The 13,228-nt window shown below is 36.9% G+C and overlaps 4 protein-coding genes and 1 non-coding gene across 6 annotated transcripts; 2 read left to right on the top strand and 3 right to left on the bottom strand.

Moving 5' to 3' along the window:
- The first annotated feature begins 1,341 nt into the window (after nucleotides 1-1,341).
- LOC106377298 (putative F-box/kelch-repeat protein At3g17540) lies at nucleotides 1,342-2,660 on the top strand. The gene has a single exon (XM_013817501.3). The coding sequence runs from the start codon at nucleotides 1,376-1,378 to the stop codon at nucleotides 2,489-2,491; it is 1,116 nt and encodes a 371-aa protein (XP_013672955.2). The 5' UTR covers nucleotides 1,342-1,375; the 3' UTR covers nucleotides 2,492-2,660.
- LOC106377299 lies at nucleotides 2,634-4,257 on the bottom strand. Of its 2 annotated transcripts, none has more exons than XM_048750598.1 (2): nucleotides 4,065-4,257; nucleotides 2,634-3,790 (listed from the first exon to the last, which is right to left on the bottom strand). In XM_048750598.1, the coding sequence occupies exon 2, from the start codon at nucleotides 3,786-3,788 to the stop codon at nucleotides 2,769-2,771; it is 1,020 nt and encodes a 339-aa protein (XP_048606555.1). In that variant the 5' UTR covers nucleotides 3,789-3,790; nucleotides 4,065-4,257; the 3' UTR covers nucleotides 2,634-2,768. The 2 variants fall into 2 exon arrangements, with proteins under 2 accessions (XP_048606555.1, XP_013672956.2); XM_013817502.3 differs by lacking the exon at nucleotides 4,065-4,257 and adding an exon at nucleotides 3,949-3,991.
- LOC106377296 (putative pentatricopeptide repeat-containing protein At1g53330) lies at nucleotides 2,634-5,866 on the bottom strand. The gene is made up of 2 exons (XM_048750597.1): nucleotides 4,065-5,866; nucleotides 2,634-3,790 (listed from the first exon to the last, which is right to left on the bottom strand). The coding sequence occupies exon 1, from the start codon at nucleotides 5,486-5,488 to the stop codon at nucleotides 4,106-4,108; it is 1,383 nt and encodes a 460-aa protein (XP_048606554.1). The 5' UTR covers nucleotides 5,489-5,866; the 3' UTR covers nucleotides 2,634-3,790; nucleotides 4,065-4,105.
- Nucleotides 5,867-7,072: 1,206 nt separating this feature from the next.
- LOC106377297 (tubby-like F-box protein 7) lies at nucleotides 7,073-9,732 on the top strand. The gene is made up of 4 exons (XM_013817500.2): nucleotides 7,073-7,498; nucleotides 8,229-8,316; nucleotides 8,752-8,881; nucleotides 8,973-9,732. Exons 1-4 carry the CDS (start codon nucleotides 7,160-7,162, stop codon nucleotides 9,574-9,576), a joined length of 1,161 nt encoding a protein of 386 aa, XP_013672954.2. The 5' UTR covers nucleotides 7,073-7,159; the 3' UTR covers nucleotides 9,577-9,732.
- Nucleotides 9,733-10,065: 333 nt separating this feature from the next.
- On the bottom strand, nucleotides 10,066-10,168 carry LOC125584926. Its single transcript, XR_007321824.1, has one exon. It is a non-coding gene; the product is annotated as a U6 spliceosomal RNA (small nuclear RNA).
- Between the last annotated feature and the right edge of the window lie 3,060 nt (nucleotides 10,169-13,228).

Here is a 13,228-nt window from a genome sequence, read left to right as displayed (position 1 = left end):
TAAACTTAGCTAAATTGGTATCATTTTCTTAAATTTTCATAGGGCCGATCAAATAAACCGATCCCGATCCGGTAAAATTGAATCTAAACCGATCTGAACCCGTCATTAATACCGAAGAAATCTTGTTTTATGATATTTTGAGTTATGAGTATTATCCGAACCAAACCCGAACCTAAATGGATATCCGATAGAATCCGTAAAATTTAAAATCCCAAAAAAGAACTTGTAGAAACATGATCTAAATTCCTAATATGTATTCAAAATACACTAAAGTTTTTTGAACATCTAAAATAATTATCTATTACATGAATAATTAACTCAAACACTTAGTTTAATATATATTTTGATATTTGGTTAATATTAATATTTTATATTTGACAATTGCATTGGAAATTCAGTTATGAATAAGTTTTGCTTCTCAGGTTTAAATAGTGTTTTTAGGTTTATAAAGTTAATTTGTTTACATTTCATACCGAAATACTTCGTACAAGGCTTTGATTTTTCATGATATATCTAATGTTGTTACGTATAGTTTAAAGTAGAGTCTGGTATGGTTGATAGACAAGTTTCTTAAACTTATTTTTAAGAAAAACAGTATGGTTTGAGGAAGCTACGTAAACAAATTTATTGAAATTATTAGAAATATATTGAATTTAATCAAGTACATATCAATATTTTGGAACCAATAACCCGATTAATATTCGAAACTGAAACTATTCCGGTTCAATTGGATCTTGGATATGTAACTAAACCCGAACCGAATTCGACTAAACCCGAACCGAGTCCGGCCCAAAATTTTATAATATCTCAATAGGGGTGAAATTCATGAACCCGAAACTTGAATGAACTCGATTTGAAACACGATTGGAACCCCTATTGCCCCCCTAAATTTTCTTATGTTCAAACAAGATATAACAGATTACACATTTACAAAACTAAAAAGACAAACTGAACAAAATTTAATTAACAAAAATATTTTTATTTACTTATTTAAAATTTAAAATAGTTGTATTTTAATAAAATTGTTGTATTTTAACTTAGGAGAATAAGCGCAATAAAAAAAAACATGATATCATAGATAAAATTACATGTACAGTTAAAAAAAAATATTAAATCATACAATATTTTTATTATATGTATCAATTATAAATTTATAAATAAGTAAAAACAAAATATTATTTAATTATTATAGTTTAGTAATTTTGTGGAGTATTAAGTTTCAATACGTAGACTAACTTTGTGGTTCTTCCATAACTAATGGGCTCTCGTTAATAAAACGAATGGGCTTTAAACAACGTTAATGGGCTTTAAATAAAAAGAAACCTCATTTATATACGCAGCAACTTTCATCATCATCGAGAGACGAGAAACGAAGATGATGATGATAAGCGATCTTCCGAACGATTTGGAATCGGAGATACTCGCTAGGGTTCCGGCCAAGTCTCTTTCGGAACTGAAAACGACCTGCAAACGATGGTACGCTCTATTCAAAGATCCCAAGTTCGTGGAGAAGAACAAGGAGATGAGCAAGCCTGCAAGAGAGTCGATTTTACTGAGCAATCACGAGGTTTACTCAATCGCCGGAGATCTCCACAGCAGCGGCGACATCGCACAGCCTCTCGAGTTCACCGGTAAACTCTCGAAAGATTTGGACTTGTATACGATGTCTCACTGCGACGGTTTGATGCTATGCCAAGCGAAGAATAACTCTAGCGTTGTGGTTTGGAATCCGTGTACTGGTGAAACGAAGATGATCAAACCAAGGACTCGTTACCAGATTAGAGATAGATTCGCCTTAGGATATAATGATTCTCGCCGTGGCTACAAGATCTTGAGGTGTCGCTATTATCAAAACGAGGGGAAAGTGTGGTTTGTTGAGTGTGAGATGTATGAGCTTAGCTCTGATTCTTGGAGGGTTGTTGATTCCTTCACTCATGACTACGGAATGTACTGCAGTGGCGTGTCTTTGAGAGGAGATACTTACTTTGCTGCTGGAGGTAAAGAAATGGGTTTCTTCTTGATGAAGTTTGATTTCACGGAGGAGAGGTTCGTGCGTCTCCCTCTCCCGTTTCAGAGCTTTGATCCTGAGGACACCGCGGTTCTCTCTGTTGTTAGGGATGAGAAGCTCTCTGTGTGTCATCAGGAGATTCTTGCTTGGTCCAATGTGATGAGGATTTGGGTGAGCAATAAGGTTGAGGAAGAGGGGAAAGTGTTGTCTTGGAGGAAAGACTTTGTTTTGACTGTGGATTTCGATAAGTTTCAGCTCCCGTGTGTGGTGAATGTGGCGAGCTTCTTGTTGGACGAGGAGAAGAAAGTGGCAGTGTGTTGTGACGTTTGTGACGAAGAGATGAAGGGGGAAGAGAAGAACAGAATCTACATTGTTGGTGAGGATATGTATAAACAGGTTTATGACGATGATATTGTAAATGCATATCTTCTCAACTGTCCACTTGTTCTCACCTATGTTCCAAGCTTGGTTCACATTCACTAAGAAGAGACAGATGTTCTTCTGGTGTGTTTCGGTTTAGGTGTTGCTACTTGGTTATGGTTTTCTTGTGCTTTTGTGTATTGGATCGTTTGTTCATTTACATTGTTCTGCTTGTAGCCAGTGTTTGATCTTGGAGAGATTATCATCACATAAGAAGAATCTGATTCATGAACTGAGAGTAAAGAAACAATACAAAACCAGATGTATTATCAATGTCAATGCGTAAACCAAACCGGTTCAAGTTAGCATTCCATGTAGAGTTAAAATGAAAAAAACATCTCTAGTTTAATGTATAAGAACAAGAGTTTCTTTTCACTTTCCATTGCTCGAACTCTGTTGAGCTTAACAGGAAGGAGCTTGCTTTTTTATGACCACCACCTCCGAATCTCTGAGAAACCACCGTTGTGTCTTCTTCTTCCACACTCCTCAGGCTTATTTTCAGTTTTGTCTCATCCCCAAGCTCTGGAACTCTGTAAACAACAGCTCCAACACCTCTGAGTTTCAGATTCTTGCTCTTATCCGCCAGTTGATTCCCTAGCTCGCTTCTAAGCTCGGCAATCTCGTCTCCATTTACAGCCAAACACCGACCAAACTCTTCAGCACCACCTCCAAGAACAATCTCATAAGACTGTTCCAGCGCCTCTTGAATCAGTTTATGTTTCCTAGACAAACTCTCTCTCCCTCTGTTGATCACAGTGTCATGATCCAGCGAGAGCAGCTGCTGAAACAGCGAACTGTTCTGATTGAAATTGTATTCGATCCCTAAGTCTATGATCCCACTGTTGAACGCTTTGCTCTCCGGTAAGTTCCACTTCCAGATATCCGCATCTTCAATGTACTCGAAAACACGTCTCATTCTCTTGAACTCATCCATCTCTCTGCAGTTTCCTCGAGACTCTTCCTTCAGCTTCTGAGTAAAATAGTCAAACGCAATGGTGGCTCCGCTTCTCCCTATATCCAAAACTTTGGTAACGTTCTTGCAAGTGGAAGAGACATCGCCCAAGCTCTCAATAGCGGTTTTGTGGTGGTCGAGGATGACTACGTTGTTGACTTTGGGAGAGACTTGTTGGACAAAACCGGGAGGTCCTGTGAAATCGAGAAGATAGAGATGGCTGATGTCTTGGAGAGGAAGCTTGCTGATTGTGATTGGAGAGTAGACTGTGTTTGGGAAGAAGAGGGAAGGGATTGAGTTCGCTGAGAAGTAGAGATGAGCTGCCAAGGCGGCGAAGACACCGTCGTGGCAAGGGTAATGGTAGAGAACCGCCACCTTCTTCTGCACCATCTTCACTCCGAGATTCATTCCTGAAAAACCAAATAAAACAGAATCATATACACAGAAAGCGACGCTCATGTCAAAGAGCTGATCTGAGATGAGTTTGGAACAGATCCATATATGCAGAAGCAATCGCCAAACAGTTACATGAAGAAAAAAAGATTTCACCAGGACTAGAGAAAAGTACCGAGTGGTTGAGGAAGAGACCTCTCAGACCAAAAAAAAACGAACTAATCAAAGAAAACTACCAGAAACCTAAGTAGGTTTTTTTTAAGTGTAAATGACCAAAGTAACCTTACGTACCTCAAGCTTGTTTTGCTGGAAAATCCAGTCTTCCAACACCTTTAAGGACACTCTTCCTTCAATTTGTTCAACAACAACAAATCAATAGAATCTGATAGAACAGGTTCTTTGCACACTTCAGGCACAGTAACCGACCAAAAGTCAGCATCATAAGCATTCCCTTTATTCAAGCTACTGATAACATCACCAAGAATCTCCATCTTTTCACTCTCACATAGCCTTTGCAGAAACCTCTCTAGCCTATCCCTCCTCGGCTTGTAGCCTTTGAACATCATTTCATCCAAGATAACCGCTGCTTCTTCGAACTTTAAACCTTCACAAAGCCCATCGAAAACTATCCTGTAAGATAAGACATCAGGGACGCATCCTCTTCTGGGCATATCTTCAAACAAGTAAGCTCCTTCTTTCCAGTTTTGGATTCTAAACAAGGCACCAAGTATCATGTTGTAGCTTATAACATCCGGTTTCAAACCCTTCTCAACCATATCATCCAAAACTTTATAAGCTGATTCGAAATCATTCTCAAGACAAAACCCATTAATCAGTACATTGTAAGTAACTGTATCCGGTTCGCATCCCTTTTCTCTCATCTCTTCCAGGATCCCTGACACCTCGTCTGACCTTCCAGCTTTTATAAGCGAGCTGATCAACGTAGAGTAGATAGCTGAGTCTGCTTTAACCTCATCCTTTAGCTTAAACGCCAAACCCAATTCACCAACTTGACACAACGCTTTGATCAACGATGCATAGATGTGTACCGTGGGAAACACTCCATACACTTTTAGCATATCGTGCTTCATCTTCAACGCTTCATTCACTTTCAAATCATTACACAACATACGAATGATCGTTCCAAAGGTTACACCGGTGGGTTTCACCTTCTTCTTGACCATTTCATCGAATAGCTTCAGGGCCTCATCGAAACGCCCGCTCTGAGAGAATCCATTGATCAGTATATTGTAAGTACAAGCGTCTGGCTCACCGTACTCATCAACCCTCGTGAGGACTTTCTTCATTTCATCGAAAGCTCCGCACTTTAAGAGCGCGTTCAACAGAGAGTTGAAGGATTTTATAGTTCTTTGGCATCGGTACTGAGGCATTTCGTCGAACACATGGAGGGCACGTGTTGGTAATCTTCCGCGGGCAAAGTATTTGACCACGTTGCAGAATATGATCTCGGTTGGGACGATGCGAGTATCGGACTTGAGCTGGAGGAGGATCTGGTCTAGCTCGTCGAACATTTTGGAACTGCCGAGTTTCGTGATGATGAGATCGTAGCAGAGAAGCGAGTATCTGAAGGGTTTTTGTGGGTTTGTTGATTCTGGATCAGGGTTTCGGAAAAGCTTGATGGCGGCGGAGGGATCGTTCTCGCGGCGGAGGAGAGAGGCGAGCTTGAAGGAGGTTACTTTTTTTACGGTGGACATGGTTTTGGCTGGTGATGAATGTCCTTGCTCTTGTATCGTTAGTTTACAACTGAAGAACAAACATTTGTTGTTACCTCATTCTGTTCAAGTCTTAATTAATTAGAAGATGTATATCTACTTTGTATTAATTCAAAAATTAGACTTTAATGGTTAAAAATCATCATAATTAATCCCAAAATATCACTAAGGTCTGAACCTATTTCTTCTATTCCTATGATTGTTCAGAAAATTAAACAATGTTTTTTTGGGTCGTCACTCTTGTTTTCTTATAGAACCAAGAAACAACGACTACGTGCAGAAACCAAAAAAAAAAAAAGACAATTCAAATTTTGCTCAAACTATTGCATTAGTTTTATAGTTTACAATTTTTTTGACATGTTCCTAAAATACTCGCAATTATACATTTTCCATCTCCAATCAATGGAATTATCTTTTCAAATTAAATATTACACAGGACTATAATACTTCAGCTTTATAGTATGAATTTTCATTTCCCTTTTGATCAAAAAGAAAAAGAATTCATTTCCCTTTAATATTATACATATCTTCAAAAACCTTTAAATCTTACCTATCATTGGAGATTTTTAAAACCTGAGATCATATCATTGTAGTTATTGGCCGAGGCTCCAACTGGATCACAAGTTTATGGAATAAATTATTTTGAAATGGACTATTCCACTAATTTCACAACTTAAAAAAAAATAAGAAAGAAATATCATTCTATACATTCTAAATCATGTTCACAAAAATACAAAGAAAAATATTCATATACATTCATCTACAATTTTGATAAGGAACAAATTTCTTACATTTTTCATGTCTTCAATTCATGTTATTCCATCCAATTTTATTAAGTTAATTCTATTTTTTTGTCTATCATTTACAGCTTAATAGATTTTTTTAGTTTTTTTGAACATCTAAATAGTTTTTTTCTTTCTAAAATTGAAATTCATTACACGAGAATATACTAGTTGTAGTACAAGAAGTCAATAACTGACGGAAAATCAAACATTCCCAAAACACAAGAACCCACAGGAGACGACAGCTAGAGCCCCACACAAGGACGACTAACAGACATAAGACATGAGAACTCGATCCCACAACTAAGCAAAAGAAAGCGATTAACAACTACACTAGAATATTAAGCAATCGACTCGGCAGATTTTAAAAATCAAGGAAGCCAATGACCGGAAATTATCGCCGCATATCAAAGATTGCCACCCGACAACATCCACCTCTAGAACCCAATACACCAAAACCTATCGTTGCTGCACACGCCCGCCAAAAGGATAACGTCCAACAACCTCGAGACTTCGTAACCGGACAAGAATGTTTAAATTGCGGATGAATGTCAGTTTATCTTTTTCCTTTGATCTAATTAAAAAGGGAAAATTAGCAGTCTGTCATATAAAAATCACTTTACACCAACTCATAGGTAGAGAGAGACAGACGTGCCCCATCCCAATTAGACTTCAACTTGACAGACCTGTAACCTATTCAACATCTCACAGCGCTGTCACATTTACCCTAAAATACCACACCTCTTTCTAGATTTCGCACGTTGGTATATATATTTAATTTAATCAGATTCCCCCAAAAATAAACACATCTCTCCACTTTCTCTCTCTACCCTCATCTCTATTTCCAGATCGAACTCGCCTCTCCCCACAAATGCCTTTGTCACGTTCCCTCCTTTCGCGGAGGTTCTCGATTTCCTTCAGAGACCAAGGAGGGAAGACGGCCCCCGAAGCCGATTCTCACCAACCACCGCCACCGACGACGAAGATGATGCTTCCTCCGCCGGCCGCGGGGTCGTCGTGGTCGGCGATGCTCCCTGAGCTGCTGGGGGAAATCATACGCCGCGTGGAGGGCAGCGAGGACCAATGGCCCCATCGCCGCGACGTGGTGAGTTGCGCCTGCGTGTCGAAGAAGTGGAGGGAGATCGCGCAGGAGATGGTTAGATCTCCGGTTAACTCCGGCAAAATCACTTTCCCTTCTTGCCTCAAATTGGTATGGCTGTTTCCTTCGATTTCGATTGAAAGAATCAATCTTGGGCAATTGAATTGAGTTTTCAATCTTGGGCAATTGAATTGAGTTTTCAATTAGGTCATTGATCAAATGCAAGTTCTTTGATTGGTATTATGTTGATTTTGATTGTGAGGATCATGTTTACTTGCTACTTTTAATAGAAAAGGTGTAGACTTTTTTTGTAGTGGTGAGTGCTGAACTTTATTCTTTGCTTTGTATTTGGATTACACTTTCTTGATTTCTGAAAAGTGCAAGACTTTTTGATTTTCTCTAGATTTTTTGATTGATTTTTGATCATGTTTGAATGAATAGTTGTTACTGTAATTGAAAGTTGTGGTCGTTAGTGGTGGTGAATATTGTTCTTTGCTTTGGCAACAAGGATGTTGTTCTTACACTTTCTTGGTTTCTGAAAAGTGCAGACTTTTTCATAAGATGATATAGTCTTCTGTAGATTTTGATTTATCTGATACATGTTTGATAGAATATTTGTTACTGTAATTGAAAGTTGGGGTGGTGAGTGGTCGAACTTTATTCCTTTCTAAGCCAATAATCTCAACAAGGATGCTATTCTTGAGTTTACAATTAAGGCATTAATGATTTTTACTCGTTGCCTTGTTACAAGGGTGCTGTTTGAGTGTATTTACCGTGGTTTCTCGCTTTCAATTGAAAATGGGTTACTGAAAGTTGTGAGTTTTCGATGAGATGGATGCAGCCAGGTCCAAGAGAGTTTTCAAATCAGTGCCTGATAAAGAGGAACAAGAAGACATCAACCTTTTACTTGTACCTCGCCCTCACACCATGTAAGCAAATTCCAAATGATTTTTTTTGTCTTATTTGGCTGCCTTTGAAACCAGAGTTGGGTTTGATTCTGTCAATCTTGGTGGGGGAAAGATATGACTTTATTTAAAAGTCTGTCTACGTTGGTGTGAAAACGATTGAGTTGAGTTAGTGACTTTCTAGGCGTGTAATTTAATTTGTCACCAAAATGATGCCTTGAGTGGGTCACTGAAAGGGACACTCACCCACCCATTGTCATTAATAAGTGAGTTGACTATGTTGTTGACTTGGGTAATAACAAAGAAGCTTCTGCTCTCTAGTCCTCCTAATAATATAGGAAACAATCAACTTGTGTATTGCCAAAGTTGAACGCAAACTTTTCATTAATCATATGGTTATTTATATCCGGTTAAATTCATCTTTATATGCTTATTAATTTTGTATTTGTCATTCACCAGCATTCACTGATAAGGGCAAGTTTCTTCTGGCGGCACGAAGGTTCAGGACCGGAGCTTACACTGAGTACATTATATCACTCGACGCTGATGACTTCTCACAAGGAAGTAATGCCTACGTTGGTAAACTAAGGTATTGTTCTTATGCAGACATTTAGTCTCTTAGAGATGAGTGTCTTTAAAACTGAGACTCATCTTTTTTTTTTTATTTGAAACCTCTGCAGATCGGATTTTCTTGGGACCAACTTTACAGTATACGATAGCCAACCACCACACAACGGAGCAAAGCCTTCAAACGGCAAAGCCAGCCGCAGATTCGCATCAAAGCAGATAAGCCCACAAGTTCCAGCAGGCAACTTCGAAGTGGGCCACGTCTCTTATAAATTCAACCTATTGAAATCAAGAGGTCCAAGAAGAATGATAAGCACACTCCGTTGTCCATCCTCATCACCGCCACCACCATCATCATCATCCACTGACCACCAAAACCCGTGTGATGTTGTCACCAAGATCATGAAGAAACCGAACAAAGACAGTTCAGGGATGACGATACTAAAGAACAAAGCTCCGAGATGGCACGAGCACTTACAATGCTGGTGTCTGAACTTCCATGGGAGAGTGACCGTTGCTTCGGTCAAGAACTTCCAGCTGGCTGCGACCGTTGACCAGAGTCAACCGGGCGGTAAAGGGGATGAAGAGACGGTGCTGCTTCAGTTTGGTAAAGTTGGAGATGACACGTTCACCATGGATTATAGACAGCCTCTGTCTGCTTTTCAGGCGTTTGCTATCTGTCTCACGAGTTTCGGCACTAAACTTGCCTGCGAGTGAAAGAAAAGTGTAATGTTTTGATGTAAAATCATGTGTTCAAAGGTTTGTGGAAGGAGAAGCACATAATAATATCTAAGTATGAAAACAAAATTGTAATTTTAATGACCCAAAGTCAAATATGTATTTGAGTGTATTTTATTTAAATTCTTTTTAATCTCAGCTTCTGTACTGACAGTTGATGAATTATGGTTTACTGAATAGCCTCGAACAAATGTAAACCAAATGAGTATCCGGTTTACTTGAATTTGTACCGGAACAAAATCAAATTAGCCGAACCAAGAACTGGGAATTAGGTTTCCGATCATCGGAGTTCCAACAATGAACACCGTCAAAATTAAAGAAAACTGCAGAGATTAGGGCTTTGACCTTTTACGGAATATATTTCACACGGAAATTCATGTAAGACTTGAACTGTGACTCGAGAAAACGAAAAACGGTTGAGCAGATGATGAAGAACAAGGGATCGATTTGAAAGAAAAAAAGAGAAAAAAAAATTTGGACCATTTCTCGATTTGTGTGCGTCATCCTTGCGCAGGGGCCATGCTAATCTTCTCTGTATCGTTCCAATTTTATCGGATGTCCCCGAAGGGACAATCATCTTCGTGACTCCGATGATATATAAACAGAGTTTATGCTTCTCCGATAAACGATGTGGGAGGCAAGCGAAGATGATGACTAAATGTTGGGCCTGTATGATAAATGATTAAACCCATAGAATAACTTAGCTAGGCCCGGCCCGGTTAGATATTAAAAGATCTAAATCTTTCTTCGGTTTTACTAGGCCCAAAATTTATCACTGTCTTGTCCTTCTTCGATTGAAAATGATTTTCCAAACCAGAATACTTCTTCATCAAATACAATCCGGTTCAGTTTGATTTATACCAATTTTATTTTGGAGCCATCAAAACCATTCTGCGATTTAACATTGAATTTTGTGGAAATGCAAACTTGTATCATGTAGTTGTCTTTTACAAAACTCTAGAGAGATTGTTTCAAACAGTTGCTTGTTATTATGATTATATTAAACTCTCTGCCTCCACTTGTTTAAACGTAAGCGAAATTTTATAGATTTTTATGGCTTCTTTCCGACCATGGAACAAGATTCTAGTTAATATATAAACGCAGCTTTACATGAACGGTTATGAATTATGATGTTGTTGCAGTATAAAAGGCATCTTATAACAATGCCTCTCTTTCTGATTCTTTATTATTGGATCTATTATAATGAACGGTTTTTTTTATTCCATCAAATTCTTATGCAACATAGGTTTAAGGTTCCACCTTATTTCACATTCAATTTTATATTATGCAATATATATTCCAAAAACTTCAAATATTTATACATGGTCGAAATTCATACCAATTGTTTGATCATTGATATACATCGGTATTCTGACGGACATTCCGACGGAAAATGAAATCCTCGGAATTTCCTCGGAATATACCGACGGAATTCCGAGGAAACATCAATCCGTCGGAATATTCCGAGGAAATTCCGACGAACTAGTGATCGATCGATGCGTTTTTGGACATATACCCATCGATCGATCACATTGTTACGCTTTGGTCCATTATAGTGATCGATCGATGCGTTTTTGGACATAAATACATCGATCGATCCGTTTATAAAAAAAACACTCGAGATTTTGAAACCCCAAACACTAGTTCCTCAGAATTTCCTCGGAATATTCCGAGGAAATTCCGAGGAACACTTGATATCCTTGATCGATCGATGGGATAATCTCATCGATCGATCACATTGTTACGCTTTGGTCCATCTTAGTGATCGATCGATGCGTTTTTGGACAAAAATACATCGATCGATCCGTTTAAAAAAAAATTGACGTTTTGAAACCCCAAACACTAGTTCCTCGGAATATTTCGACGGAATTCTGAGGAAGAAAAGGGTTTCCTCGGAATTCCCTCGGAATATTCCGAGGAAATTCTGAGGAAGAAAAGGGTTTCCTCGGAATTCCCTCGGAATATTCCGAGGAAATTCCGAGGAAATAGGGTTTTTAAACCGAAAACAACATTTTGCGGTTTGAATAACACCTATATAACCCTTATTAAGTGTCTTACGTTCATTATGAAGTCAAAAATTTGTTCATTACCCTATAATAAACACTTTTCCGATTGTATGAACGAAATCCCCACAACATAAGAGAAACACTTATACACTTTAATGAACGGTAAAGGGAATACTTACAATTTGTTTTGAAATTTGTTATTTCATGGTTTATGCTCATCTATACAAAGAATCTTCAATGGTATGCATTACAATTGTATAAGAAATGAAATACGGCAAAAAAAATTGATGTTTTGAAACCCCAAACACTAGTTCCTCGGTATTTCCTCAGAATATTCCGAGGAAATTCCGAGGAACAATATAAATTAATAGAAATACATGCACATGATATTCTTTTTCCTCGAATTAATGAAAATATTCCGAGGAAATTCCGACGGATATTTAAGTGGCCGTCGGAATTTCCTCGGAATATTTTCATTTAACCGGGCAAACAAGCCGCCAAATATTTCGCGAAAATTGAAATTGAAAATACTGAGAGAATTCCGACGGAAAATATCCGTCAGACCCAAGGTTTTATAAACTCGAACCGCATCTTCTTCCCCATTTCTCTCTTCTTCCCCATTTCTCTCTTCTTCCTCTCCGGCGATCTCTCTCTCCTTCCGGCGTTCTCCACCTTCTCTCGCGACGATCTCTCCGGCGAATCCTTTCCATTCCTTTACAAATCATGTAAGGACCTTATCCCACTCTCTTAGGTCCTATTTGTTAGGTTTTTAAGTAGATTTGATGATTTTAGAAGTTTTTTGATAGATTTTTGTTAGGTTGATTGGGTAGGATTGTGATTTGTTGTGTAATAGGTTTAGAATTGTGATTTGGTTGTGTTGAATTGATTTAGAGATTTTTTTATAAATTGTTTATTATTTTTGTATTTACAAAACGTTTATATAAATTCGATTTTACAAAACGTTTTTGTATATAAATTCGATTTTTGGATTTATAAAAGATGATTTCATATTTATAAAAATATTTATATTTATTAAAACTAATTTTGTATTTATAAAACATTTTTTGATTTATAAACACTATTTTTTTATTTTTGTATTTATAAAAACTATTTTTAAATATACAAAACGTTTTTTGTATATAAATTCGTTTTTTGGATTTGTAAAAGATGATTTCATATTTTAAAATTAATTTTGTATTTATAAAACATTTTTTGATTTATAAACACTATTTTATTATTTTTTGTATTTATAAATACTATTTTGTATTTATAAAAAGATGATTTCACATCTATAAAAATATTTATATTTATTAAAACTAATTTTGTATTTATAAAACATTTTTTTTATTTATAAACACTATTTTATTATTTTTTGTATTTATAAAAACTATTTTGTATTTATAAAAAGATGATTTCATATTTATAAAAATATTTATATTTATTAAAACTAATTTTGTATTTATAAAACATTTTTTTATTTATAAAAACTATTTTATTATTTTTTGTATTTTAAATATGTTTTCTATTTCAATTTTAATTTTATATTTTTGAATTTCAATTTAAGAAAATAAATTTTTAATTTTTTTTTTGAATTTTGGAAATATTCCGAGGAAGTGTATCCCTCG

Source organism: Brassica napus, chromosome C3 (assembly GCF_020379485.1).
Source record: "Brassica napus cultivar Da-Ae chromosome C3, Da-Ae, whole genome shotgun sequence".
NCBI classification, from domain to species: Eukaryota; Viridiplantae; Streptophyta; class Magnoliopsida; order Brassicales; family Brassicaceae; genus Brassica; species Brassica napus.
This window is presented reverse-complemented; position numbering and strand designations above follow the sequence as displayed.